This window comes from Rhyacophila brunnea, unplaced genomic scaffold (assembly GCF_057557595.1).
Source record: "Rhyacophila brunnea isolate RB1 unplaced genomic scaffold, BYU_Rbru_1.0 scaffold_23, whole genome shotgun sequence".
NCBI lineage: Eukaryota > Metazoa > Arthropoda > Insecta > Trichoptera > Rhyacophilidae > Rhyacophila > Rhyacophila brunnea.
Window position 1 is genome coordinate 2,134,866 of NW_028232893.1, and position 26,215 is coordinate 2,161,080.

The 26,215-nt window shown below is 33.9% G+C and overlaps 1 protein-coding gene across 4 annotated transcripts in view; it reads left to right on the top strand.

The window, feature by feature from the left end:
• The first annotated feature begins 298 nt into the window (after positions 1-298).
• The window catches only part of LOC147069346 (sex-lethal homolog), a 32,455-nt gene continuing 6,538 nt past the window's right edge, over positions 299-26,215 (top strand). Inside the window, exons 1-6 of one of the 4 annotated variants that reach the window (XM_085950175.1) lie at positions 299-507; positions 3,372-3,507; positions 4,407-4,664; positions 7,011-7,118; positions 7,529-7,710; positions 9,080-9,261. In XM_085950175.1, the coding sequence (XP_085806301.1) occupies positions 4,470-4,664; positions 7,011-7,118; positions 7,529-7,710; positions 9,080-9,261 (667 nt within the window). In that variant the 5' untranslated portion in view covers positions 299-507; positions 3,372-3,507; positions 4,407-4,469. The remainder of the gene's footprint in view (positions 508-3,371; positions 3,508-4,406; positions 4,665-7,010; positions 7,119-7,528; positions 7,711-9,079; positions 9,262-26,215) is intronic. The other 3 variants (XM_085950176.1, XM_085950174.1, XM_085950173.1) reach the window with 3 other exon arrangements.

Consider the following 26,215-nt stretch of genomic DNA (forward strand, 5'->3'; position numbering starts at 1 on the left):
TTTTCAGATGAAAAAACGTGAATTTCTTTATCACTATTATAATAATATAAGATAATATCTGAAGCAACCAAGAGTGTATTTGTATACTATATTGTTATTCTAATGGCGCTGCAGCTCTCATCTAGTTTTGTCCTCCCTAATTCTCATCCTACTTTTATTATATTATTGACATAAATTTTAATTTATAACAAGGTATTTAAAAATTACAAATAAATAAATAGCACACTAGTTCTTTGTCAGGGAAACTATTTAAAAAGATTAATAACGGTTTGTCATGGCAATACCAATTTTACTCCCTGTGGATAAAAGGGAGAGGGAAATAAATGTTTGTCGGTTCGGTTATCGAATCGCGGTGCCAACTTAACTCGCTTGTAGATGCATAGAATGACTTAAAATAATTTGTGCAAATCGCAATGCAGCGAGTGATACTGTCATCAGAGAGGGATAATCAATTGAAAATTTGCATTCCGAAATGGATGGTTACTACCATCGAAATCACAATATAAGGTATGATTTTTGATTCAATTCACTTCGCTGTCAGACGGCGATTTCATAGTTACCAGAATTTGCCTGACGTTTTGTTGGATACAAATTGAACAATGTTCTTTTATTTAAACTTTAAACCTTAAATGAAACAATGTTCTTAATTCAAAATGTCATAAACTAAATAAAACCTCTATACCTATTTTGTTGTCTACGTTTTATATGGGAGGCAAATTTTTGTTCAACCCTTCACTGCGAGTTTTGACATTTCAACTTAACATTTTAATTAAATCTCTTAAAAACTCATTCGAAACAGCCAGATGTTGGTAATATGATCACTTCATTCCCTATTACACTATTATTCGTTGAATTATATTCTTCTCTTATTTTAAATCAAGAAAATCATTCACTTGCTCATACAAAAGGTCTTTTTGAAATTTGTCATCTTTTTTGCGCTGTTTTGGGCAGTCTGACGTATCAGTCCATTAAATTTGTTATTTTCACAGTAAAAACAATCAGAGGGTTTTATTTCTCCATTAATCATCATCTCATTAGGTTCATGAAAGGTGACAAAATTATGTAAATAGGTTGCAATTGTTCATAAAACACCATATTTTTATAGTGAGACAAAATTCAAGAGAGAGCAGATATAATTTTATGTGGGGATCTAATCCCTTATCTCTTTGACTCATGCATATGAACTATTTTATGCCATAGTGTGTGCCAACTGCATCACTCGTAATTAACCGCCAGGACGTTAGATATTTTATCTCAAAATATTTTAAAATTACAGATAAAATATATTTAAAGAAATGTAAATTCCAGTGGCTGAAACTGCCTGTTGGATTGAGCTAGGTACCTTAACAATTGTAACCTGAAAAGAATAACAATATGTACACACTTAGACAGTGATAATATATGTGTCGTTTTCGTTTTATGGGTACTGTTCGGTTATCAGGAATACAGCGGAAAACACATTTTGAAAATAGCCGATAAACTGGATTATTTGTTAGTTTGGGTTAGGTTAGTGTGGCACCCCCGTATGGACCCCATTTGGGGATGTCTCTGTGTTTTTGGAGAGGCCCGAATCGGTATCAAACCCAACAAATAATAAAGCGCTGATTACGAAAATAAATAATGTTGAATATCTGCTGGCAACAATGCCATAATTTTGACCGTTGGAGATATTGCAACGTCGCCTTGAAAAAAACCGTTGAAAGCGGAATACAAAATGGGGGGCAGAACGCTGCGAGCAGCTAAATCGCGAGCACGTACATTTCGTCCTCCGTAGAATTAAATTATTAAAAATGTAATTATTATAATATAATATTAACGTAAATATACCTTGCCGTTTCCAAAACAATTCCGGTGTGTCATTGTTCACCTCCCCATCCCGAATCAGACGAAAAATCAGACAACAAAATAAAAATAACAGTGACAGTTTGAAATTCTCTTACCAAAATGGAGGGAAGTGATATTAGGTTAACCTAACAAATAATCCAGTTTATCGGCTATTTTCAAAATGTGTTTTCCGCTGTATTCCTGATAACCGAACAGTACCCATAAAACATTTCACCGTAGCACAGTTCGCCGTGAGCTTTCTTATCGGACAGAGATGACCGTATACTATACAGTATCCAATTTTATTAGATTCGATATGAATATTAATTCAATTTTCATAGCTGATTTTTGCAAAATTCATGAATTCTAAACCTAACCTAACCTAACAAAAAGTCCAGTATATCGGTTATTTAAAAAAAATTGTTTGCTGCTGGCTTCCTGTAAAGTATAAACCGACAAGAACCGTGTTTTATTTAGACATGAATTTTATGTCAGTACTATAGGACCCAAAGAGGTTGGACGGTCTTTAATATACGGCATATATTTCCGATACAACATTTCACGGTGAAGTGTGATACGGCGGACTGCATACGTACAAGTTTCCAGAAAAACAAGAATGGATTTCTCATACAAATGAACAATAACATACTTTAAAAACAAGTGAACTCCCAGTAAAATAGCTCACCGGTCGCCACTGCTATGAATCCTCACTCAACTCATCGATTCCGTCACGAGACGTACTACTATTGTCACGAGTTCTTCACTCGACTTAGTATATCCGTTATTCCACTCAAATTAAGTTTCTCATTTCATTAATAGAATTAAATCATCTCAGTCTCACCAGTACATCATTATCCGCGATTATAATCACACGTTATCATTCGTACTATCGCATTTATTTCATTCTTGTATCGACGTGAACTGACAATCTACATCTAAACTTTCGTTGAAAAGATAGTAAGTAGTGTTCGTCGTCAATCTGTTGAATACAAATTTATCGTCAGTGTTTTGTAAAAAGGGCGAATTAACCAAAATGTTATTTTACAGGAGGAGAATTTTTAACTTTTGACATTTATTTGTTTATTACCTGTGGATGATTATAAATATCTAACAAGTTTATAATAAAGCTTAGAAAGAATATTGTCATTATAATAGGCATTATTATGTAATATTTTAAAAGGCCTAATATGTCACATTCGCTTTTTATTCGTAATTTTAATTAATTTAATTTTAGTCGATTATCGTTTTTTAAGTACTTTCCTGTGGAGATACAAATTCGCTGTTTTTACACAACAAAGCTAGTGGGGTACATATTGTATGTTCCAAAATGGTTGATTCGCCCTTTTTACAAAACACCAACGTTATGCAATGCTCTGTTTCATCTCTCGATTGTCAACTTGTCTAAATCTCATGTAGGATACGGTGCTCACAAATAACCAGTCACCCACACTCTTGCAATTGATAATCTAGCCCGGGTATTCATGAAAGCACCTTGATATGTCTTGTATGCCTGATCATTCACCGAATGTATGTTGTTATGTTTTCAGTAGGTAAAGAATCAATCGATTGATCGGTTGCGTTAGCCATTTGTAAGAGGTTGTTTTTTTTGTTGCCACCGCTTGCCACAAAAGCAGCACTAGCTGGGATCACCGATTCTCACCGGCCGCCTACGACTACACACCCGTAAGTTATAACCGAACACTTCACTTTAGTTTCATTTTAGTCAACTCGTTTCGTAATTAAGGGCTGAGTTGTGCTGCATAAAAGTTTAAAATTAAGAATTCTATGCAGAGTATCTATGCAAGAAAGACATTTATGTCATTATGATACTCTATCTTTCATATAAATTATCATGTAATGATCACATAACATATTTTAATATAAATATTATTTATTTTTTATTTCATACTGAATATAGGTACATACAAGATTAAAGTATGCTACTGTGGGGTTGCTGCCAAATGTTAGTAAGTCAATAACTTAGATATTTAGAGTGAACGGATTATGTGAATATATTATATCGTCACTGTTCTGGCAGAAGACACTAATTCGTCAGGATTGAATTATGAATTTGTGTGTTTTATAAAATGATGATTAGGGAAACTGTAGATTAGAAGGAAGTAAGTGCATCTTAAGATGTAACCAAGTTGAATAAATCAACTTCAACGTTAAACATCTGATTGTCAATTCTACATAACTCTTTTCAACATTCTGTCAACGACATGTTATTCTCAAGTGATCTATTATTACTATGCTAATAAAGAATAGACATTTCCATATGTTTATTACTTGGTGCTTAAAGGTGTACAAATCAGGTAAAAACATTCATTAAATGTGTTTCTACGAAAATAATATAATTTTTATAAATGGGTGTAATCTAATTTTACAAAAAAAATGCTTATAACTTTTCATAGAAAGCAATTATTACAAGTTTGAATCCTTTTTCACACACAAATAACTATGTGATGATGTGAAAACTGCTCCTAAATATATTTTAGTTGTAGTCACTTGTACTCATTTAATACTAAGCCCCTCAATTTATGTTAATCATAACAAGCAAACATAATATCTGACTTTTGCAGCCGCGAAACGTTTACCTGGACCGTAGGGGCAGTGCCCCCAGCGGAGGAAAGCTTTACCCCACGATGGCGGGATTCTACATGGACGGGGGCGCCCTGTCAGACGGCGCCGCCGACAGCATGGGCGGCGGTCTGGCCGACAACTCGCGCACTAACTTGATCGTTAACTACCTCCCGCAGAATATGACAGAGAAGGACTTGTACGCCATGTTCGTTGGGTTTGGCCCGCTTGAGAGCTGCCGTGTTATGAAGGACTTTAAGGTGAGGAAGTGGCGATGTTTCTTGTCTCTTTCCGGCTTATATGAAATACTCCAATGATTAAGTTACCCATCTACACCCATGTATAAGCAGACATGAACACTTATGGCCTGATGCATAGTCATACTTGTGTGTACATAAGCGCCATTACGCGATACAAACACTCAATTATGGCAAGCCCTTTACTACATCCTGTTATTTAAATAAATCAAAAGTTATTCACAAACATTCAAAATCTACCTTCATTTTTGTTGGTTATGCAGCGTTCTTATGTGGTGAATTTTGTCATTCAACAGTGTCACTAAATGACAGTTGAACGTCATTTGGTAAGTGGGAACCAGATTTAAACAAAGTTGATCATCTTGCAAGTTGAATTGAACAAGTTGAGGTACTTTTTACTTTCAGTCGTTCAATTTCCAAGTCAACTGGTTGCATAGGCAAATAACCAAGGTGATAACAACTTGCATTGGCGTGTCAAACTTATCTCGACTTTCATATACTGTTTGTGTTTATAAATTATGCCTTTTCAGCAATATTTTCCTTAGTTTGTCACTTAAAATATCAGACATATAAACTATCAAATTCAGTTGACGGGATCTTCATTACGACGTTCGGTTTGACTTCAATCAATATGTGGGAACATTCTTTTTGATTTCTTTTGACAAAAATCACGTGAAAATGTGGTATTGTAGAGCAGTTTTTTGTCTCTTGTAAAAATTTAATTTTGTCACATCGTATGTTTTAACAGCCCAACAACGATTATGGACAAATGGAGATTACTCATAATATGAACCATAAACAAAATGGTCAGAAATTTTAATCTACGTATTTTTTTTAATGATAATTTTAATAATATTAGATTAGTTGAATAGATAAATGTTCGATTTGAGTGGTGAAAGTGATGTTTTATTTCCTAAATTTTTTTAGCGGTGATGTTCTGACACATTTTTATAGTCTAATAATTTTTTTAATCACAAATGCCTCACCGCTTCTAGTATAGACTATGTATGTATTTTTATAATTTTTAAACCATATCTTCATTTACTTTTTATAAATTATTTCTTTATTCAACAAATAATTCACAAGATTTAAGAATGTAACATTCTTTATTGAACATACATAATTTGAGAACACCTCAGATATATACAAAAAGTACTAGAAAAAATCTTTTTAAATTAAAATTAAGAAAAGAGATAAAAAGAAGAATAAAACGATAATTGAATATTGGTAAAGCAGATTGACGCGAATCCAGTGGATGCGGGTGCGAGTCCCACTGGACGTTGTATTTTTTAGTAGTTGTAATATACCTGAAGTGTTTTCAAATTATGTTTGGTTTTTATGTTTATCTATATTTAAATGCAAAATAAAAATATTCTCATATTTGTGATCTTGTTAAAAGTGACTCATACATGATAATCTGGGATCATTGATTTAGTAATGGATGTGGCATGTGAAGAGCAATAGAGCCTTTGTAAACTAACCTGCTCATAGACATCTCAGTCATTTCATTCTTTCGTAAACAGATAAAAATGCTGAATGCGGTTGAAAAATAATCTCAACCTTATTACGATCATTATTTTGAATCCGCATTCATATCTTCACAGCACCTAATATTAACGTACATGTGTAATGTTAATGCATAACCATGAAAGTACTTCTTCTTATTGTGCCATCCCCTAGCGGAGGTCGGCCACCATCAAGGCGATCTTATTTTTGTCGTCTGCTACCCGGAACAGTTCAGTGGAACTGGACTCGTACCAATCACGGAGGTTCTTAAGCCACGAAATGCGGCGCCATCCTCTGCTATGCTTCCCATTGATCTTTCCTTGAATGACAAGTTGGGTAATGCTGTATTTTTGTCCTCTCACAATGTGGCCGAGGTACTGTAGTTTCCTGGTTTTGATACTACGTAGAACTTCTCGGCCCTTCCCCATTCGATTTAGAACTTCAACATTTGTCACCCGGTCAGTCCAAGGAATTTTGAGGATGCGTCTATATAGCCACATCTCGAAAGCTTCAAGTCTCCGTGACATCTCTTGGCTTAGCGTCCATACTTCCATACCATAGAAAAGAATTGAGAAAACATAACAACGTACCATACGCAGTCTCAGACCTAGGTTAAGATCTCGATTGCTAAGGAGGCGTCTCATTTTGAGAAAGGCGCTCCTTGTGATCTCAATTCTAGTTTTTATTTCCTGAGACTGATCACATTTCTCATTTATAATGATATATATTTATAATGGGCCACACGTTCGTTTGGTTCGCTGTTAATGACAAAATTTGTGTTGGTGTCTAGTGTCGCCATTTTTGATACTAGTACTAATGGGACTATTGTTTTGCCTTTTTCAGAGTGGATACAGTTACGGATTCGGTTTCGTGAATTTCGTCAGAGAAAACGACGCAGCAGCCGCCATCACTTCACTGAACGGCCTCTCAGTTCAAAACAAAAGACTAAAGGTACCTACAATAATTAATAATAATAGAAACACGATTTAAAAAATGGCATATCTCTGATTATGATCGATTCAACTTAAAGTAATTTCGGTACTGCACAAATCACAGTTGAATCGTTTAAAAATCAACAAAACGGTGTTTTAATAAGAAACTAATGTGTTATCTAAAACATCTTTTAGCAGTATTAGATTATTTAATTTTTATTATAACAGCTTACAGCATAGATGTTTTAATTAATTTCTTGAATTAACTGTTGGTTATTATTCTATTTGGTTTCTGGGCTGTCACTGTGCATTCTTGCTCCTTCATTCCTGAACATTTTGGCTTCGTTGCAGAAGCCATTCTCAAGAAATAACGTAGTTGAGTGTACTGCTAGGTTTATGAACGCATTTCTAAATGTGTTTCTGTTTCAGGTTTCATACGCCCGTCCCTCGGGCGACGACATTAAAGAAACCAACCTCTATGTAACAAACCTGCCACGCGACGTGACCGATCACCGACTGGAGGTGATCTTCGGGAAGTATGGCCGCATCGTTCAGAAGCATATCCTCAGGGACAAGGTGTCTGGCATCTCGCGAGGGGTCGCCTTTGTACGGTGAGTCTATCGCTTTTGAGATAATCTTTATCCATATAACGTATGAATGAATAAGCATGGACCAAGCGCTTCATGTTTAATGGTCGAGAAGGAGTGTCGAGCCAAGAATGAATATGTTGCATGATGCGTGGAGTCTATCAGGAATTCCTTAGTTAGAAGCGGGCTTGTGAGTGGGTCTATTGTCTGGGCCTCGCATCAGTTGAAGTACGGCCTTATGGTGGATATTTTTGAGTTTCTTTACTTGAGGATGTATGGATACTATCCGACTGACTTTCTCGTGTTACGTATGGTTACATACTTCAGTTTTTATATATTTTTTCCAACTTATACGCAGTGTAAATGGAAACTCTGCAATTCTTGGTAGTATTGACCAATGTGTTGCTGATAACTTTCTTAGAAATTGGGAGCATCCGTTGCTTGTTCTCCCAAGGTGCAGAACTAACCTGTCATTGGTAATATTAATAATTAATTAGGAAGGCAATAACTGTGGTCAATCAGATCGCTTCGGATTTTGATTTATTTCACTTACATGAGGTGAGTTTAGGTGGATGTTGTTTTATAAGTTATAAAAATAGGATCTCCATTACTTCTGTCTTTTATTCAAATATTGTTGACACTTATTTTTCTTTACTAATTATATTATTGTGAACGCTTTGAATTTGTAATTTGTCATGTTCATGAGGTATAATATGTAAAATAAATATATTTGAATAATCCAAACCGTTAAAATGATTCACTAACATGGGACGGTCATGTTCAATGAAGAAACCTGGGCTGACCATGTTTTCGATGTGAAGCTGGCTGGGCGGACTGGGTGAAAATTGCAGTGGTTAGCCGTCTCTCTCACCAAAACTCGTTTCGTGTGCCGCACAGCCATAAACCAAACCTTACGAGAACTGAGATCCAGTGTTGCTTGTGAAGACCGCACCGCACACATCTACCTAGCGACAGTCGCTCGTAGCCTTCGAAACGCATAGATATTTGAATGCGGTGATCGGCGAGCCGGTGTATGAATGACCAATTCGTAGGTGTTTGTATGTGATATCGGCTCTTCGATTTGGAGCCCGAGAAGGATGCAACTTGTCGATTGCAACAGCAGATGTTTTTTTCAAACGAAACAGTGGCATTTGACCAATCTGCGGAGCTCCATTTGACAACGTGTGTTTTAAGAATAACGATGATATCACATGGACGTATTCAACACGTTTTAGGTGAAACGAGTTTTGATGTTAGAGTCGGCTTAGATAGCGTCGCCCAGGATATGTGAGTAATTGGAATTCTGAATCGTAGGAGGATTGCAGAGAATAGAATGAACTGCGGAACGCGGACGTCTTGAGGATAATATAGTTATTGTTGTAATTTTTTGCAGGTACGACAAGAGAGAAGAAGCCCAGGAGGCGATAAGCGCCCTCAACAACGTGATCCCGGAGGGCGGCAGCGAACCCCTCTGCGTGAAGATCGCAGAGGAGCACGGCAAGCAGAAAGCCGCTCACTACTCCGGCTGGACGGGAGGCGGGGGCGGCGGAGGCGGCGGTTATCATCAGAGCAGAGGTCAGTGTTCCCTTCTCCATACCATCTATTATAATAAATTCAACGTATAACTGCTGATTGTTTAGAATTTTAACTGTAACATGAACGATGTGATAAAAGATTTTTTGCCGATGGAAAGAAAGCTTAATGCAAAATTTTGCTACCTGATATGTATCTTTATAAGTTACTGTATAAACCCGAATATAAGGTAAAGTCAAGGCCTGAACAATAACGAACCATAAGTACGAGGGAGTAAGCATTCGGCACGCTTATATCTCCACTCTATGCGTTACTGTAGGATAGAATTTCTACGGCTGAATTTTAAACATTTGAAAACGTCGCCGGAAAAAATTGATTTGGCTGATTACATGCATTTAAAAACTGCGAGCACGTGTTGCTGAAATTTATTGTTTTTGTGTTAAATATAAAGTTAGTGGTAATTATTTTTAGTTATTTTAATAGAACATACATAATATGGTTAACAATATTGTGTTTAAATTTGGTAGTCGTACTGAGAAGCAACACGATGGTATAACCTTTCATAGTTAATTTGATAATAATAAAATCGTTGTCCTACTGTACGTTATATGCTGGAAACACGGCTCCTTAATCTAAATTCTTCTATCAACTCCAAATCGTAACCAAACTAGGACCAATCTTAAATTAACTGCGAGCTATTTTGCATTGCAGATTCATTTGTAGCAAACTCACACTATTATTATATGTCAATATACTGTCAAGCTTATCGTAAAAGAATTTTTATGTGTCGTGATTACCAAGTGATTTTTTCTGTCTTATTGGCAAAATAAAATGCCCCTTTATACTCGGGTCTATGCAGTATTAAAAAAAATAATATGTAGTGTAAGAAATGTACAGTGTGTATTTATAAAAAAACAGTGAATATAATGAGAGACGCGAACCGGCAAGCCGACTTGAACATGATGTCTCGGGGGCGGACGAACCTGCAGAGCGCGTCCCGCTACCTCGGCATGAGTCACGAGAACGTCTCCTCGTCGGGCCTGTCTCCCCTGGCCATGATGGGAATGTCTTCCACCAACATGGGTTATCACTCGCTGCCGGGATCCAGGCTCTCGCACCACCGGAGGGCGCCCCTATCGCATCATTTCTGATTGTGGAACATGTACCGATGAAGTGGGTGCGGTGACTCTGTACCGGGGAGGGGTGGTGCGCGCTACTCGGGGGCGGGCCGCCACTGCTCTGAGGGTTGAGGTGTTGGAGACACGCTGCTGTATTCGGTGATCATTATTATTGTCTAGACAGAAAATATATGCGATCCGCAGATCGGAGGTTACTTCCTCTGCCAATGCATATATTTTTTTATGTAAAATTTTGTATGAAATATTCGTAAAATGTTGGATTCATTCGTATGATGGGCATTGACTATTGAGGTTTCTTCGAGGGCCTATGCACTACGAGGTTAGTTAAAAATAATTCCGATTCCGGGAAATGTACAATTACTCATGTAGAGGACTGAAACCTTAATTCCCTTTAAAATAGTTTTCTTTGGATTGCATACACTTCTCCCAGCTGTCCTGCCATTGTTGGAGTACAGCTGGACCGTTGCTTTCTGCATAATGTCTTCTCGTGACTCAAATCGGGTCCCTTTCAGCAGCATTTTCAGCTTAGAGTTAATAGCTAAAAATCATAAGGAACCATGTCAGAAAAGTGGTCGGGAGCTTGAGGACCGCAAGACTGCTGACTGTGTTTAGCTAAGAAAGTCTGAGTCAGATGCAATGAATGAGTTGGTGCGTTGTCATGATGCAGTTGCCAAGTTCCCGCTGCCCACAGAGTCGCACGGCATCACAAAGACAACAAAGGACCCACAGATTTTCATGTTATTGGCCATGCAGTGCGTACATTGCGATGCACCACCCAATGAGCATCAAGAAAACAGTCAAAACCACATGGGTAAATGGACGTACAACCATCTTTGTACCGATCTTATTACTCTTTAATTTGAATATTGCTCATGGTATCATCGCCGAAACTGCTGAATCTTCTCAATGCCGATTGAGTATCACCAAGCTTGTTGCAATATAAATGCTTAAGTCTTTCCATCTCCTGGGTTCTGAACACCCTCACTCGTAGGCGGACTACCAGCAACTGACACTCTCTGTGGCGGGTAAAGGTACCCTCTACCTCTCCAACAGAGGAGACCGTCGTGCTTCATTTGTTTCTGCGGGAAAAACAATGGTCGGATACTAAATGATCAGTCCTCATACTTTGTCCACCTTTATAGACTATTACTGATTTAAATTCGGTCAGGGCTTATGGCATCATCTTGATTGAAATAGACTGATGTATATTTTATCATATTCATTGGTTTATCCAATAAACGAAAAAACCATGTGTGATGGCGATTGTTTCTCACAGTAAGGGTTGCTAGTTGTCATCTTCACGCAATGGCTTCCAACTGTGAAAAATATCAAAGGTGTTGCCTGTATTCATCGAGTGCTCGGCAAATGACTGATCCGAATTGATCATTCCATTATTTTTTTTAACATGTAATAATTTAAAATTGAACATCGAATAAATAGACTTTAACGACAAACTTCCATCGATTGTAGATAACGTGTATTACCCTCAAAATGTCACCGCATACGAGCTAGCGTGTTGCCAACAACGGATCGCCATTTCCCCCCCCCCGTCGGTGGCCCGCCTTGTGAACAATTCAAAAAGTGTCTTAATTTTGTAGTCGTATTACATGTCCCGACTATGTTTCTCATCTTAGTTGAGAAGTACGTGTTATTAATGTAATCGTTTCACATTCTCGAGTGTTACTAATTTTATTATTCCCTTGCAGTTTTTCAATATGTATAAATAAGGTTTGTTCCCGCAAGACAATATGACATTCATCAATTATTACTAATGACGGTTTCTTGATGGTTTGTAAAATACAACAATTTTAAACATTCACTATATTGATTTAGGTTATTGAGAGTTTTTGTCAATTTTATTGTCCCCTTGCATGCTTATCCTATATTCTTTAACATGGCAGGAGCATACAGCTGCTAATGTTTTTATGAATGACTTGATGCACATACATATGTTTGTATCCAGCTTTTTTTCTGAAATTGAGTTATTATTAGGGAGCGAATTTATATGCAACAAAAAACATGATTTTATGCATCCACGTATGCACTTAAAATCATTAAAATATGCACTAAAACCGAAGAAATATGCAATTAAAAATTGTAAATACTAACTTCACCCAATATTACTGATGTAAAATTGAATAACAAATTAATAATTTTAATCAATATTATACAATAACAAAAAAACACAAAAAATCAATATAAAGTTAATCAATTACAATTTTCAAAAAGTTTGTTTAACTAAGAATAATTGAATAAGAAATGCAATGTAAACTAAACACCACTTAAAAAAACAAAAACGACACACTTAACTAGGTATTCCTAAATATTATTTGCTGTTTTTTTGTCCGAAAAATAAGTTAAAATATCTTTTTACAGTGTGCTTAGACATTTAATTGTTCCGCAAATCTGTCAGTATTTTGTTTATATGCGGAAAACGACCTCTCAACGTCCACAGAGGTGATTCAAAATTTAAATAAAGGTGCCCGAGTTGACTTTCTCGGATGCCATTAAAGTGCATCTAAACTATCTACATACCTAATTTAGTTATATTTCGATAAAATGATTTAAAAAAAATTAAATTATAAATGCTAAAGCCCTAAGCATTTATTTATGAAATATGCACTAATGTCTCAAATATGCATTTATATGCACAATAAAATTTATTTTTTTGATTTTGTGTCTTTCAAAACGGAATTCTGTGCAACTCTCGTATCTGTGCATACACCCTAACAAAACATGCACTAGCATATAAATCCGGCCCCTAGTTATACACAAAACGCCCAACTGCATCTTCCTTTTATGATGCACAAATATTGTATGTCCAATTATGGTATTTTTAGAAGATATTATGCCGTACATAATGTGTACGTCCATTTCACAATCGATTCGAATCTTTAAAATTCGATTTTCTCATAGAATGTAAATATTAAAAAGGATTACTAATTATTTAATTAAAGCCGAATTATACTGACAAATCTCACGTATTTCGTCTGCCATGATTGTCTCCTTTATCACTTTGTATTGTTCACTGGAGTTGTGATCAAGATATAATAATTTCTATTTTTCAGTCATGACTCGAATCGATGATCGATGACAATTGGGTCAACGATTACCGTATGTTCTTGGTAATCGTCGAACCGGCTAACTAACCAATTGTCGATTGAGTCATGTGCAAAAAATATTAATTATTCTATTCTGACCACACTCTGCGCAACGATCCGAAATGAAATTTCATGATCGGAGACAATCGGTGCAGATGATAGGCTTGAGAATCTGTCATGTGTAATTTGAGTTTAAAAAATCCATATTAATCGAATTGGTGATGTTTACCTACACAGTAGAACTCCATTACAATGGTTTTAAAACAATTTCTCCACTGGCAAGATTTGGAATCATCTTAAAATAATTGATGCATGAACCGATTACTGATGTTCTGACCATTTTAATATTCCAGCAAACTGTCAACTACGCTTGCCGGAACAAACCTATGTCACACGATGTTAATTAAATTAGATATTGAATATTTATTTGGGTATTCAATCAATAACTATATATAATATATATATCCTGTGTATTTATTGACCTTTTCATTGGTATTGCAGTTACCCTTTGTATGATGTATATTCATATTGTATGCTAGAAGTTTCAAATTATATATATATTATATTCATTCATTGAAATCAATTAATAATAATCGGATAGTATTGTAAACGGATAAGAAATATTAAGCTTTAAATAATGACGAATGCTTTGTTGTATTCGATTGAAGCAATGAAAAAGTTTTTGAGGTTAGAATAGTATTATGTACCTACCTGTGTATTTCGAAAAAAATATTCTATTATATTTTAACGGCCCTATTTATATGTGTATAGTGGAAAATATAGTTTTTCAAATAAATAATTCGGGGGCTGAGGATTAAAGGGTAGGAGAAAAAATATAAATAATTGCAAAAGATTCATATTATTTGTAACTGCTACGATGAGTTTTATGCATTTATAAAAACTGCTATCAGGGAGAGTGCCTGAAAAAGCTAACTTTGAAGTCAATCTACTCAACTTGATTGTCTATGCACTTGACGCCTTCAATCGTCGGCCCCTCAATTATAGTCAAAATCCCGATCATTCTGAGAAAATATTAATCCAATCTGAATTTGAAGTATCAGAGATTTATAAACTGTCACTTCGGGACCATTGCAGGCTCCATTCTCAAAGAAACTGTTGAATGCAACAGATTGCTTCTAAATATGGAACCTGCAACGCATATACAATGTTGCAATATGGTTGTTAAGTGTAGACTACGCAGAATAAAATTTTCGATGCCTAAAAATCATAAATATTCATCAATCGATTACCTATATAAATCAAATAACTAGTATTGATACTTTGTCCTGTGTTTGTCACATTTCAATCCTTTGATTGTAACAGAAAAATTCTGTCACTGTAACATGATTCTATGAATGTAACACAATAATCTTGTGATTGTAACGCAACAACCCTGTAATTATAACCATAAGTAAAAAATAACTAATTGCAATAGCTCTTAACTAGGTAATAATATTATCTATCTCACTTTATTGGATGTTTAATGTAGCTTTATCTTTGAATTATTGCTTTTCTTCTTAAACCTGCTCAAAACCGGCCTTGAATAATGAATATGGCTGCCTTGTGACGCGCCTATTTTCGTAGTTAAGAGTTATTAGATGATATAAATTGTTTGATTTCGATTCTTAAGGATAGAGCCAGTTCAACGAAACGACTCGGGCTCGTGCGGAAAGTCAATTGTGTGGTATTGTTACATAGTAAATAGTGCAAACGTAATTTTATCATATCTACGTCATTGTCACGTTTGAAGTTGCGTAGAAAATCGTCTATTTGATAGAGAATGGCAATTTTATTACTTGCCTGTCTTTGTACGTGGCGGACCAATCTTTTTATCCGTTGGCATCTTTTTACCTACTGTGGTTTTACTTAATTCAATATTTGAAATATTTTGCATTATCTGGAGGTAGTTTTGAAATTTGGTCAAATCTACTTTTTGACAATGTGAGAAAATGTGATATTTTCATTCCGCCATACTAAAAAGATTGTGTTCACTAGCAACGAAACAAATACATCTATCTAGTCACCTTAATGTGTGGCATTCGGCAAGATTGCGACCGCCTTTGCGATGACGTGATTAGTTGAAATGGATTTGACACTGTTTGAAAATAAACCTGCCTGGATTTGTCCACTATTGAAAATTAGTACTATATTTAGTAGGTTTTTTAAACGATTCCATCTTGAATTTGGCAAGTTCTGTAAATCTCGTAATATCAAGCATTCTCAAGATGTCAAGAGAGTGAGCATTACCAGTTAAAAAAAAAAAAAAATTTGGATTTGACTACTTTTGAAAATTACCTCTTGATCAACCGGTTCTTTGCCTTCAGCGAGTTTTCTCGCTCTATCAGGCCGTGATCGACAGGCCGCACATACAAATTTTGCGAGTTATCTCGTCTGACTTTAAACTGAAATTACTCACCACTCTAAAAAATTAAATACGCAGTCACATCTGTTTGAATAATTATGAAATACTAAGCCACAAATTATAGATATTACAGCGATTTTAGTAAGAGCTTCTTCGCTCTACATTTAACGTGTGTCGTTAAAAATCTGCGGCCTGTCAGATACTGTCATAGTAATATCGTGAGGCATAGAAAAGGATAATATAATATTTTAACAACTAACAAGGTCATTGGTGGAACTAAAATTTGATAATGCTCTATATCGCAGCACCAAACAGGAACAATTTTGCTTAAACGGTTGCAGTATAGTTAAAATCGTTTTCAATTCAGTATGTAATTTTTTCTTAGTCGTAGGTATGTTATTTTCATTGCGATGTCATTTTAATTGAATGAAATAAAATGTTAAATAACACTGCAATCCACCTTATTATATTATATGTAATTAGGAATCCTTAGCTATTATATATTTTTAATAATGTGTCGTTTATAGCTCTCTAGTCATATCTACCAATCAACTATAAATGTCACTTTGACTGAGAAAATTAAGTCGTAATAGAAGGAAATTTGGGATGTGGTGTTAAAAGGGGGTATCTACAAAAACACAGAAGAGAAACATAGAAGATGTAGCATAAATATAAGAAAATGTAGCTGCAAAAAAGAACGACTGTTAGAAATTAAGTTTAAATAATTTAATCATTTTGCATTGCAGACCCATTTGTGACACACTTCACACTATTATCATACGCAGTCATCAATATAAATACTTCTTTTTTCTGGCGCTAGAATCAGTGTTTCCCTCCATCCAGGTCTATCCAAAGCCACTTACCTCCAGTTTAGGACACCCATGGTCATTATATCGAACTCAACTCTATCCTTTCACCTCGTCACCTTCCGGCATTTTGAATGTCGGTTTCTTTGTCTCATCCATTCTGTGTTTGTGGCCCAGCCATTTGAGGCGTCCCAATTTGATGGATTTTATGATTCGCTGACCCCTGTACAAGGCGTATGGCTCATTATTGTATCTCCGTCTCCACCCTGACATTGATAAGTCGGAAGATACTGCGCAATATGCTTAAATATGCTCAAATGAGCCCGACACTCTTTCCATGCTTTTGCGCATGTACCAGGTTTCCGAGCCATACATGATAACTTGTCTTATTAGTGTTTCATTCAATTTCAAATATCGGCTTAATGCACGTTTTTAACATTCCGGATACGTATGATATAATTTCGTAAAAGACGGTATCAAAACGATTATTGATAGACAGAGATTCGAAGCAATTACGCTAATATTCAATACATTTTCCTATAATCACTTCGGAATTGAACTGAATAATCTCTTTCATGCTCAGTTTACTGTTTATTGATTGTTTCCAAGTTTAAAATAGCAGCGACATAATTGTCTTTATTCACGTGATACAAAATTATTGCTGAAAACTGTCTCGAGAAGTGCCAGATCGCCGCCCCAATGTGCTCTGACTCCACTACACCACTGATTATAATGTAATGATTATCTATTATAAAGAAATAATAGACTTCCGTCAATAATTTTACATAGATATGAACCAAATGCACTTATTAAGAATATTAAAATGAACATCCGCAAAAATCGCATATGTCATATATTACACAAAATGTTAAAATAGCTGCCGAAGATAGCAATCTGGGTCTTCCATGTTTTCTTCTTCCCTCGAGGTTCATTAGTGATTACGTGACCCACCCATCGCAAGCTTTTCAAAATGTTCTATTCTTAGCTCCGCAAACTGGTGATAGAGGTTTGAGTTGTAGCCTAGTCAGCCATTTTCTTGTATGCCTCAAAAAACTCATTTTATATTTATCTCAAAACTGTGTTTTTGCTAGATAAGACCTTTTGACGCCTTCCTAAAATATAGTATTTATAGTCAAAATATTGTTTTTAAAAACGATTGTTTGTAACAATACGCATTATAGAAAGAGACAGCAAGTTAACAATATGAAGACATAATAAAATAATGTGCCTATCTTGTTGTCAGTCTTTGATATATTCAACGATATTAGAATAATCAAACGATGCTAATGTAATACATTCAAAGAATTTGGACTCTAGATAGAATGAGTCATACGCATTCCATTGAAGGCAGTTCTATTTTCGAATCAAACAATTGTAATTGTATTGGTTGATTTCATTATTTTATTTTTCTATTGGCAGGCTCAAAAACAAAATGGAGGCTCATGTTTAAAGTGTTTTGTTTACATAGCATACAAATGTATTTCTTGGTGTTTTACATTAATATTCATCTTAAAAATAATGATCAATATAATGGCTATGGCTGCATACATAAGGTTTCCGATGAAGTATCTTTCCATTGGTAAATTGTATATTCAAATATCTGCTTTGATATGGCAGTATGTCAGATAATTATAATGTCAAATTGAAGTTGAATTGAAATATGCATTATCTAATCATGTGAATTTAATAGCGCCTGTACACGTGCATGGATTTACTGTTGACAGTAAGTATTATCGCGGCCTTAACAAGAAAATGTATGGGTAAACATGTACAGCCGAACTCAGTTTATTATTCTGGATTATTTTGGCAATGTATGCACATAGAAATACATTATAATTATTGATTGATTGAGTTAATGTGAAATTATAGTGGAATGTCAAGTAGACGTGTAAAATTGTCTTCAAATGAACCTGCAAAGTGAAGTCACCTATCCGGTATAATTTCGCCTTTATTCCATTGTGCCCGATGTATCGCGACAGGATTATTGAGTTGTTATTATCTCGGTCACTATAGGCAATTCTCTGGCCAATGTGCAGCCATAGAATATTTAGATGAACAATCATAAAAATCGCATAATTATGTAATTCGTACGTAGTCACAAAATGTATAGTATATATATGTCTTTTAATTAAGTTGAAAGTTGGCATAATTTATGTCCGTAACAAATTTCTTTGTATTTGTCGTTTTTCTGGCGACGCATAATGCGGATACATTTATTATTAGAATCCGGTTTCTAGAATATTTTAATATGACGGACGGGATAGCTAAAAAATCTTAATTAGGTACCTATACTACATGTAAATAATCTTATCCTTTTGACTTAGGAATTGTCATGTAGTTTTGACTGAAAATGACATGTTCACCTAAAGAGTAAATTTTTATTCAAAATAATATTATATAGTTCACTTACGGTGTCAACAATAATGTAATACTACGTATTTCTTTCCGCAGAGTCTGAAAACCTTTATTCGATACTAAATTGGGTATAATTTCGTGTCTATACTGCAGTATTTTGGGAATGATTGCGACATGCAGAAGCGTTTAAAAAAATCCTAAAATAAAATCTAGCCTCCTTTAATGAATGTATGCGGGGTAAAAATAATCCCAGTCAAATATATAATATCCCGTGTGAAACCTTAATTAATTGAATAAATAATATTTACTCTACTAATAATTAATATTTATTTAACTAATAATAATGTTTTGTGATAGAAAAGATAATGTGATAGACGATTTTAATAGAAATCCTCTTCGATGTCATTGAATGTCATTTTTAAAACAAAACGAAAAACCTGTTCATACTAATAACTAATAATTCTTAAGAAAGGGTTAATGTCATATTTGCAGTGAACGTGTACTATACATTTTTTTATATAAAATGAATGAAGCATAAAAATAATTATAAATAAATAATGTTTAAACTTAAAATGTATAATAATATATTTAATTTTGAATTATAACACAATGCTAGTCAACTGATTTTTTTCTTAAATATTTTGTGTTTCATTAACGTAATAATTAATTAATACTGTAAATTCCCGATTATCCGTGTATGAATTTAATTTTAAAAAAAATCGCTCGCTTTCATGTTTAAGTGCACGCGCTCGTGTTTAGATGTTTGAAGCAGGCAGTGGGGGTGTCTGTAAGTCAGCCGAACTGGTTTCAATCAGTCAGTTGCATTGTGGAACCATATGGAAATTTTTACCACGTAATGTTGCATCTTTAAGTCAACCCACGGATCAAGGGATTATCTCATTAATGAAAGACATTACCGTATTGGTCTTCTTAAATGCCATTGTAACGAATTTTGATTGAATTCAGGAAAAAATCACAATACCGTATGCGATACATGAAGTAACTCAATCTTGGTACAAAATAAAGCTAATAACACTCATTCGATCGTTTCAGAAAATTCTACCAAATGTAGAAAGTGATTTTTTGGATTCTATCGAGACGTGCGAAATAGTATCTGAAATATGTGAGCTGATGGCAAATTTACATGTCTTTGAAAATTTTGATAGAGAAAATATTCAGGAGTGATTAGAATATAGTTCATGTGATTGGGGTTTTCAAATAATAAGTGACGCGGATATTATTTCCAATCTCATTCAAGACATTATCAATCGCATTAGTCACAACACAGCATTGATTTCAGTTGACAGTTGTACATCGACCAATGGGAATTCGAATATAATGATATAATAGCCCTTAGGAAAATTTTAACTGATATTAAAAAATCATTAAAAGATTCCTGCAAACAAACCAAAATCACAGATTTTCTTAATAAATAATAAGTATTAAACATGTTAAAATAACTGTCTGCTTTAGAAATGTATAATATGAAGTATTTAAAAAAAACCAGCCACCTCCCACCATTAGCCCGGATAATCGGGAGTCTACTGCACACTGAAATATTTAAACAAAAAAACACTTTAAGTAAATTTATGTGTAGATTGTTCTGCTATCCAAAGATAATTCGCAAATAAGATTAAAAAATTAATGTACTTTCGGTGTTGAAAAGTTGTATAGAAATCAATATATTAAATTTAAAAATTTTTACCCTGTAAATACTTTAAAATGTTAATTTTCATATTTTGTAGCTTGTGTACAATGATAATAATACATTATTAAAAATCGTTAGCCAAAATGGTGTGTTCAAAATATTTCGTTAATAGGTAACGCTGACATTTTGTGATCTTAGCATTAACATAGCAGGGGTCTCTAGTACACGTTGAAAGGATGTAAATACCGTTGCACAGCTTGGAAATAACCATAATTTAATTAAATTATTCTTTCCATTCAAACATACAAAGTGATTACCTGTTTGGTCAGATATGTCCCTTTGACGCCGGAACCCGGATAGCTTAGCTAGTATATTATAATTGTCATGAAGCATTGCTGCATTGTACTCTGGGCCAAGTCGCAATCTTCTCCGAGGATAATATTCCTTTTTAGTTTAGAAACATCCTAAGTCATGTCCGCAAAATTGAGAGCTTTGTTTTTAATAAAGTAAATGTAAGTATATTAAACGTTCGCCGTCGTTTTGAAATTTTTATGGAATGGGTATCGATTTATGACAAATTTCAGATGGCCAATTCACTTGTTTCGATATCCTGTAATGACCTATGTCCGTATTTACTTTTAATTTTAAACTTAGGCTTCCTCGTAAACATAATTAATATAGCCAGCTTTTAATTCAACGTATTGTCGTATTATAGGAAATGAATACTCATATTTTTGTAATCTATTAAGTCATTTAAGTTGTATAAGTCACTTTAACTATAATGTCGTAATGACGAAATAACGAAATAAAAAAAATCCACTGATTATCCTGTATAGTAAAATTAACAATATTGGCGTACGAATGTATTCAACTTTTTAATACTGTCTTCCTTCAAAAATAATACAAAAAAAATATCTATATTTAAACCCCACAGAAAAATTAATTATTACCTACTGTTATTAAGAATATATTGATATGTATTATAAAAAAATTAATAATTAAATAACATTTAAAAGTGGCAAAGTCCATAACATATTGTGTTTGTAGTTATCGGTAATTTATTGCGGAAACGAGAAATGTTTAGAAAATACAGACTTAAGCCTGATTCAGATTATGTTAGTATGCTAATCGAGTGCGAGTGATTTACTTACCACTAAACGTTTTAGTAACTGAAAATTACCAGAACACCAGCGGCGAGGGGTGGAGGTAGGCTGTCAAGATCTGACAATTGGTACACACTAAACGTTGTTAGTCGAACGTATTTGTTTTTATTGAACTAAGACTACAATGAGTAATATAGTGTTTGTTAGTTTTTATAATTTAAATAAAACCTGACTAATTAAATAGATAATAGTGAAAAAATATGCGTTTATCGAAAAAATATTTAAAATTATGCCTTTAAATCATACATAATTTTAGATATTTTATAGAGGGAAGAATATTTTTTATCGATTATAGTTTTAACCACCGGTGCCGGGTGCCAAGACCCACGGTGGCCGCGTGGCTTAAGCGTTGGACTATCACGCTGTGGGTCTCAGGTTCGAATCCTGGGTCTGGCAAGTACACATATTGTTTTTCAATTTGTGTGTGAGTCAGGGTATGGACCTAATAGGTTGAGCAAGTGGCTGACATCCATTTCTCGTAAAAAACAAAAAACTCTTAATAGAAACCTTTACCCTGTGGAGGCCCATATGATCGGACATGGTCGGAAAAAAAAAATAGTTTTAAAAACACTAACCAACACCATCTATAATATGTTTTCTTAATTCAATGAAAACAAATAAGTATGACTGAAAGAGTGTGTTCTGTTTTTGTCGGATCGCCCATAGCGTAACTATTATGGTTCTGGTAAGATAGTATGTTCAAACTTATCCCGCAGCTAGTCGACTGAAAAATTTGAAGAAAATGGATTGACAACTAAATAATTTTACTAAATTAATCGACAAAATTTGTTTGTTCATTCACTTTTAGTTACTAAATTACTCTCTACTCGACTAAAATACTAGCATAATCCGAACTAGGCTTCAGAGCGTAATGCAGAGATGAATTAATGATAATACTAATAAACACGTTACAAATTCTTTCTCACTTCCACTAATGTGTTCTAATAAAAATTAATATAATATGTTTCTCTCACTCTCATCTAAATTTTCTACTTAAGCTTCTAATTATGTTTCTGCATTACGCCCTTAGCCATTTTTTAAAAAATACTTTCCGAAATATCTATCGAATGACAGAGCACATTTCAAATATAATTTATTTTTGTCACAGCTGATTTTCAAAGTGGCCCAACTTAAAATTTAGAACTGCTATTATGTATATAGAGAACATTTTAGGACATAATACATTTCAGTTGTGTGTTTTAATAATTTGACATTCGGCAATATTACAGTTTATTGAAATAAAGCGTATAAATATCATTTCTAAACCCGTGCCCAAGAAGTGGGGGCTATCAATTGCCTATAAAACCGACAGTGTTTAAAATGTTTCCTATCGTATCGGCTTGTATTGCTTGGCCCACCTCGCTATCTCTTGTTACCCGCCCGAATTCTGCTGATATTTACGCAATTAAACGAAACTGTCAAAATATGTTTTCTAATGTTGATTTAAAATACTTAATATCGTTTGAAGTGAGTTGTGGCATATGTCCAATTCATTATTCAATTATACCTAATGTTTAATATACCTATTTCCAAGCCAAAATTTTCTTATAAAGCTTAATTTTTCTACTTACCACTCATCTGTTTTTATGATCAAGTCATTTGGCTTTAATCCCCTAATATATAGGCCATTATTGCGTGATATGCTAACGTTTAAAAATAATATAATGAGTTACACCCACCGACTTACTATAATAGAACGTCTCGTAGCTTTCTTCCGTATATATATATATGTAATAAAAAAAAATAATAATATTGGGGTCTTTTAGAATTATAATATCGATAATATAAAATAAATTGTGAGGCCTACTGGCAGAACATTAATTAAAATAATAAAAAAAAAAATCCTTTGTCAATTGTTCAACATTTAATGGTGTCCTTATAGAATGTCGAGATATATGTAATAATATATTATATATATGTATAGAGTTATTATCGTCAACCGGATGTGTGGAATTAATAAAAATTGGTGTGCGTGCGTAATGGTGATTCTTAGACTGTCGTAAATGTTATGTGTTTCGTATAGAACGCGTGTTTTATGTATGAAAAATGTAACAGTGGCCTATGTCACAATTTTAGTCTATTTGGCTCGAGCCATTATCGTGTTGGTTACAATGTAATGTCGGTCGTGCGTATAGTTTACAAAAGTGCTTAACTCAATGTATATTGGGAGTTACGCACTTTTTATGCTTTAACTATAATATAAATCATGTTGAACTGAATTGTTGATAATGCGTAATATGGAGAAGCCTCAGAAACATACTTGTTAAAAAAAATTATAAAAAAGGGGACTGGGTGAGATTCAAACTCAACTCTTAATTAGGTACCGGGTAAGTGCTATTTACCAGTATGTCTCATGCTAATAACTACGCTATCAGAGGTGTTTCAAAGTCTGCGAAGGAAATGTTACCAATTCTGTAATTTAAATAAAGGTAATGATCTTTGTGACGTCCTGTGGCATAATGCACTAGCTTCTCCGGGATCCGGGCTTGATTCCCGGTGAGGTAACAATACATTTATATGAATTTCTCACAAAGCCAAAGCCTCGGTGTTTATTTGATTGTTTCACTTCTACGACTATACTATTATCATTGGGCCTCGTGGTCTGTTGTAGTGTTCAAAAGAATTATTTAATATGTACGTATATTATATACTTATATACTTCTATTTCTATTAAAATAAAAATAAAAAACTCACAATGCCAGCTATAAATCATGTTGTTAGTAATATAATTGCATTAATAGTTATTAGCGATAATCTGTATGAACCGTATTTGGATAAGAGCACTCATCCAGATAGTCAAAGGTGTGAGTACAATCGGTCTAGTTTTTTTTTCCCCTAATATGGTATGTTTCTGAGGTTTTTCAAAATGATGTATTGTCAATAAATAGAATTTAACATTCTTAAATCATGTGTATATTCATTCGGTATTGAATAAAAAAACATAGTTTAATTGAATTGTTTTAGTCGGTATTTATAATGCTGTGCAGCTGAATAGGCGTCGTCGGTGAAATGTAAAAAAAAGGGTGTTTACGAATCGTGTACGAAAAATATTTATTATTAAATATAATCTGTGTTTCAATAGCATTTATAAAATAAATATTACGAAAAAAATAATAATCACAAAGTCAAATTATTAGTATATTTATTTATTGATGCATATTGATTGATAGTTGATCGAGTGTATTTTTCTGTGTGCCATTAAGATATAATTCGTAATTCATAATGATATATTGTGTGAATTCTCAATATAATATACTCCTTATATGTACCATAATGTATTTATTGCTCTCGATTGTTCATGGCATATATTATTATATTATATGAAATAAAAAAAGAAAGACAATTAGTTCTTTTGTTTATTGTTAAATTATATATTGAATTTCGTTTACTGTAATGTGGATATAATTCCAATATAAGCAAAGTTGGTTAACGTCAACGTGTAAAGCCTAGTCCAGACCGAGACGTCTGTAAGTAAATGAATGCAAATGTTCAGAAACATTTTGATCTAACTTTCAAACAGTTTGTATACAATGTTTCTTGGTCTGGACTAGGCGCAATGTATATTGTTCTGTTGTTATTAATATCTTTTTATTTATGTACTACTAATTTTTAATACTAATAAATTGAGGTGCTGAGGATTAAATGAGCACATGCTACGCACAAGTAAAAACTGAGTTAACATCACATAAATTTTTATGTGTGAAACAAGATGTAACTGTTTTGTGTATAAAATGTTGCTGTTATTTTTATAGCAACATCTAATTTGAACATTTTGGCTTGACATGTTCTTTACACCCTAATCATTAAATATAAACTTACTTACATGAGCTGGCTCAACAGACAGACCGTGGCTTATTGCACAACCGTCCTCCAGGAATTTCTATCCTGAGCTCACTCTTTCCAGTCGGTCACACTCAGCCGTAACATAAATAATTACAAGATAAAAAGAACTTTTTATAAACAACGTTTTTAAATTTTCTGTTGAATCATATAAACTTGACTTGACTAGCTTAAACGATCAAAAAAATTTGTACTTGATAAAAATACTGAATAATGAAATGTCATTTCATATTGATTTCCATAGTAAGGCATGTATATATTATTTAATAATTTAGTTGCTAGGACCCCTTAGCAACCAATAATGGTATCGAAATAACTTTTCATACAAAACAGAATTAACTAAAAATGAATTCAATTCTACTTAGAGATGGCTAAAAGTATTAAAAAAATGCATTGGCATCGTGTTCTGATATATTCTAAAAGTTTCAAATGTCTACCTAGTCGGGAAGTTAGTTAAAAATTGATTGCAAGTTTTGTACCGGACAAATAAGAATACGACCTAAGAAAAACGTTGTAATTTAAAGATTGCATAATTAAATTATATAGTATTAAAAATGGTTGTGTAGAATTTAGAATGAGATA